Raw genomic sequence first — 3,449 nt, 5'->3', positions numbered from 1 at the left:
CGAAGAGGTGGGCCAGGCCGGCGTCGAGCGCAAAGTCGAACTCGCCCGTGACCATCACCACCACATGCGGGGCGGCCTGTTGCAGGTTCCTCGGGCTGAAGTCGCGCGAAGTGGCACGGACAGGAGCGTCCGCGCCTGGTCGGCCTGACGAGAAAAACGAGTGGTAGATTGGTTGGATCCCGAACCTGGCCTTCTTCAAGTAGAGGGTGACATTGGTAAGCGGTTGCTGCGCGAAGGCGTAGACCAGGGCAGCGGTGACCTCATCGTGGCAGCCTTCGCTCTCGAGCACGGCGACGGAGAGTGGGGGCGGGGGCGGGGGGTAGGGGCTGGGGAAGATAGCCAGGCGGGAATGACGGGAGCTAATTTGGTTTGAGGTGATGATGAAGACTATGACCACGGCTGCAGCGAGCAGCACCTTCAACCTCAATGGTCTAAACATCTGCTTGGTGTGTCAGTTCTCGAAGCGTTATTTCCTTTTAAATCTATTTGTGATTTCTTTCTTGCTTTCGTTTTTCTTTGTTCCTTTTTTGCTAGTTACCTATTTTCTTCCCGTTCTCCCAACGCTTCCGCTCGGGGAGCACCAGGCGCACTCGGTGCAGCGGGAGCCCAGCATAGCAGATGCTGACGTCAGCCACCTTGCTCCTTCGCCAGCGCTCGCAGACATCGCGTCAGCTGGCGCATCACCTGCACCTGCGTCTGCAGGGAGCCTGTTCGCCCACAGTCACACCACTGCAAGCCAGGAACAGGTACGTGGCGGCGTACCTGTAACCGCCACACCCCTTCCTCGGGCAAAGGTGGCGCGTGGCATAGCGCTCGCTGTCACACACACACACACACGGTGAGCTCAGCTGCTGAGGTGGGGGTGGTGAGGGGAGAGAGCAGCAGACCGTACGCCTCGTAGTTTGATGGATCGGTGCACGATGGGCATTGGCACCAAAAGAACCAGTTCTTCCATAGCTGTGAGCGACGCTCCTCCGTTGGTGCCTGTTGTGTGTGTGTGTTGTGTCAAAAGGCTTCTATAAATCGATGCCCCAAATAGAGAAGGCGAACCTTAGGATGGACGTAGCAGATGTTGATCTCGTCGCCCTCTGCGATATCGCACAGGGCCACCATGCGCTTGACGCCTAGGAGCTCCTTCGGACAGTTGTCGGCGCCTTGCTCTTCGTCTTCATCATCTTCATCAGCATTATCATCAGTGACGCTGATCAGCGCCGCGTTAGCCTGGCACGAGTGGTTGAACACCGCTACATCGGGGTACACCGCCACGCCGCACCGAACGCCGTCGTGCGTCATCTCGAACGCGTTGCACTGCATAAACAAACAGTGAGCAGCATGTGTGTGTGTGTGTGCCGAGCATGAGATCGTACCTGAATCTTGCAGAGCCATTGCACCATCTCCTCGGACGACGGTACGTGCTCCCACCAGGTCGACTGGCCCAGGTCCGGGTCCGGAATCGCTGCTGTGTTCTGCTGCTCCTTCTGGAGCGACCGGAACCCGGCGCTGACGTAGCTGGCGACGGACGCGAACTTGCGGTGGAGCTTGGGGTCGTTCTCGCGGATGGCCTCCTCGTTGGCCACCAGCGCCGCAAAGTCGGCGAACTCCACTCTGACCGAGGACGAGACGCTTTCGACGCCCCGGGCAGCAGCGCCGGCGCTGTCAAGTCCGTGGTGCTCGCGCAGCTTCAGGGCGATGACGTGGACCAGCAGTCGGGCGAGCGTGGCCTGCAGCTTGGTGAACCCAAGGGCGGGGCAATCGGCAGCAGTGTCGGTGTCGGTGGTGGCGTGGTCGGGTCGCGGCTGGTGGCGCAGCGCACGACTCCAGAACGCACACTCTGTGAAACGGTGCACAGAGCGCCAGTACGCACGACGGCACCTCGCCGAGCAGAACCAAAACTGGTTGCACCCCTCGCATCGCACCGCGTGCCTGTCACAGATCAGAATCGTCAATTCAAAATTGGGTCCGTGTGCACGCCCACACACACAGACGACACGCCCACACACACCACCGTACACGCAGGTGGGGAGTGGCATAAAGACGAATGGGGACGGTACGAGGGCGAGGTCGGTGGCGAGCTGACTGTGCGTCGGCAGTGGGCACACAGAAGCGGGCCGCGGCTGCTGTCGGCGTGGTCGGTTGCGGGCCAAGGGCCGGCGGATCGGTGGCTGGCAGCAGACACGGCAGCCCAGGCTCGGGTGGGCGGCATGACCACCTCGCCACGAGCTATGTCCTGCTGCGCCACCACATGCCTGCCTGCCCCCCCCCCGGTGAGGCTTCGTACTGCTATTGCTTACAACTTGAATTGATATAATAAGTGCGATTTGTAAATCAAATACGAGACAGCACGTACCAAGGAGTGGCGCAGAGCGCACCAGCCAAGCCGGACCGCTCATGGTGCTCTCATAACAAATAAAAGAAGAATACTAGCTTATAAATTGGATTTTCTTTTTCTTTTTCTTATTTACAGCGGCCCAGGTCGCGCGTGGCCTTCTACTTGGACGAGGAGCGGCGGAGGCGTCGTCTGCCGTTCTTCTTCCGGGCGGCGGGGAAGGCAGAAGCATCGACCTGCAGCGGCGACGAGGGGAAGAACGCCTCCTCGCCGCCCTGCTCCCGCTCATCCGTCGTGACTTGGACTTCCTCTTGTCTGCCTTCGCTCATGTCGCCATCATCGCCGCCGACCTGCTCCACGACGATCGTCGGCACACTAGTCACCTCGGATGCCTGGGTCCGCCCTTCAGCCTCTTCTCGTTGCCACCGCAGTCGCTCGTAGTAGTTCCCATCTTCATCGTAGGCGCCGTCGTGTTGGTCCCGATCGTCTTGTTCACGTTCACTCTCCTCCGATTCCACGACCGACGCTGTGGCGGTGGTGGTCGTCGTCCAGCCGGACGCGTCGAAGACCATCATCGACCCGTAGACCGAGTCCTCCGTGGGCCAGGCGTCTTCGTCGTCGAGGCCCACGGGTGCCGACGGGGCGAGATCGCAAAGATCTGCGCTGAAGCCTGCGAGACCGGCGAGTTCTTCACGAGGAAGCAGAAGATGCTCCTGCTGATCGCTGCTGTACACGGTCTTCTCGCTCTCGTTCTCCTCCGCTCGGGCGCCGTAACGGGGGCTCTCCGATTCATCTTCGTACTTCACTCGGCCGCTCTCCGCAGCCGTTTCGTCGTCCGCTTCCTCCATCTTCTCGGCCTTGATCGTGTGAAGCCCGGCTATGACTCTGGGCATCTCTGTGCGCGGTAAGCGTGTCAGATCCGCGCGACACGACACGACACCACAGACACGACACGACCAACGACACGACAGCTAGACTGCACACGACACGCAGCAGCAGCGCGGAAGAGCAGGCCACGGTACCGTGGTTGATGAAGACGCGGACGATGCGGCCGAGGAGCGGGTTGTGGCAGAGCGCGTCCCATTCGGGCTGCGAGGAGAGGATGCACAGGTCGCCGCTCTCG

The 3,449-nt window shown here is 60.8% G+C and overlaps 3 protein-coding genes across 3 annotated transcripts in view; all 3 read right to left on the bottom strand.

Moving 5' to 3' along the window:
* The window catches only part of ACA1_129930 (uncharacterized protein), a gene marked incomplete at both ends in the record, with an annotated part of 1,239 nt that extends 800 nt beyond the window's left edge, over positions 1-439 (bottom strand). Inside the window, one exon of the mRNA XM_004336803.1 lies at positions 42-439. Coding sequence (XP_004336851.1) covers positions 42-439 — 398 coding nt within the window. The remainder of the gene's footprint in view (positions 1-41) is intronic.
* A 188-nt stretch (positions 440-627) lies between these two features.
* ACA1_129920 (uncharacterized protein) lies at positions 628-2,390 on the bottom strand (the record flags this gene model as incomplete). The annotated part of the gene is made up of 8 exons (XM_004336802.1): positions 628-707; positions 763-816; positions 888-957; positions 1,051-1,308; positions 1,368-1,796; positions 2,052-2,076; positions 2,100-2,250; positions 2,348-2,390. The coding sequence occupies 8 exons, from the start codon at positions 2,388-2,390 to the stop codon at positions 628-630; spliced, it is 1,110 nt and encodes a 369-aa protein (XP_004336850.1).
* A 97-nt stretch (positions 2,391-2,487) lies between these two features.
* Positions 2,488-3,219, bottom strand: ACA1_129910 (uncharacterized protein; the record flags this gene model as incomplete). Its single annotated transcript, XM_004336801.1, has 1 exon — positions 2,488-3,219. The coding sequence occupies one exon, from the start codon at positions 3,217-3,219 to the stop codon at positions 2,488-2,490; it is 732 nt and encodes a 243-aa protein (XP_004336849.1).
* Between the last annotated feature and the right edge of the window lie 230 nt (positions 3,220-3,449).

The sequence above is a fragment of the Acanthamoeba castellanii genome, assembly GCF_000313135.1.
Source record: "Acanthamoeba castellanii str. Neff unplaced genomic scaffold scf7180000084698, whole genome shotgun sequence".
NCBI lineage: Eukaryota > Discosea > Longamoebia > Acanthamoebidae > Acanthamoeba > Acanthamoeba castellanii.
Note: the sequence above shows the minus strand (reverse complement) of the source record. Positions and strands in the feature narration are given on the sequence as shown.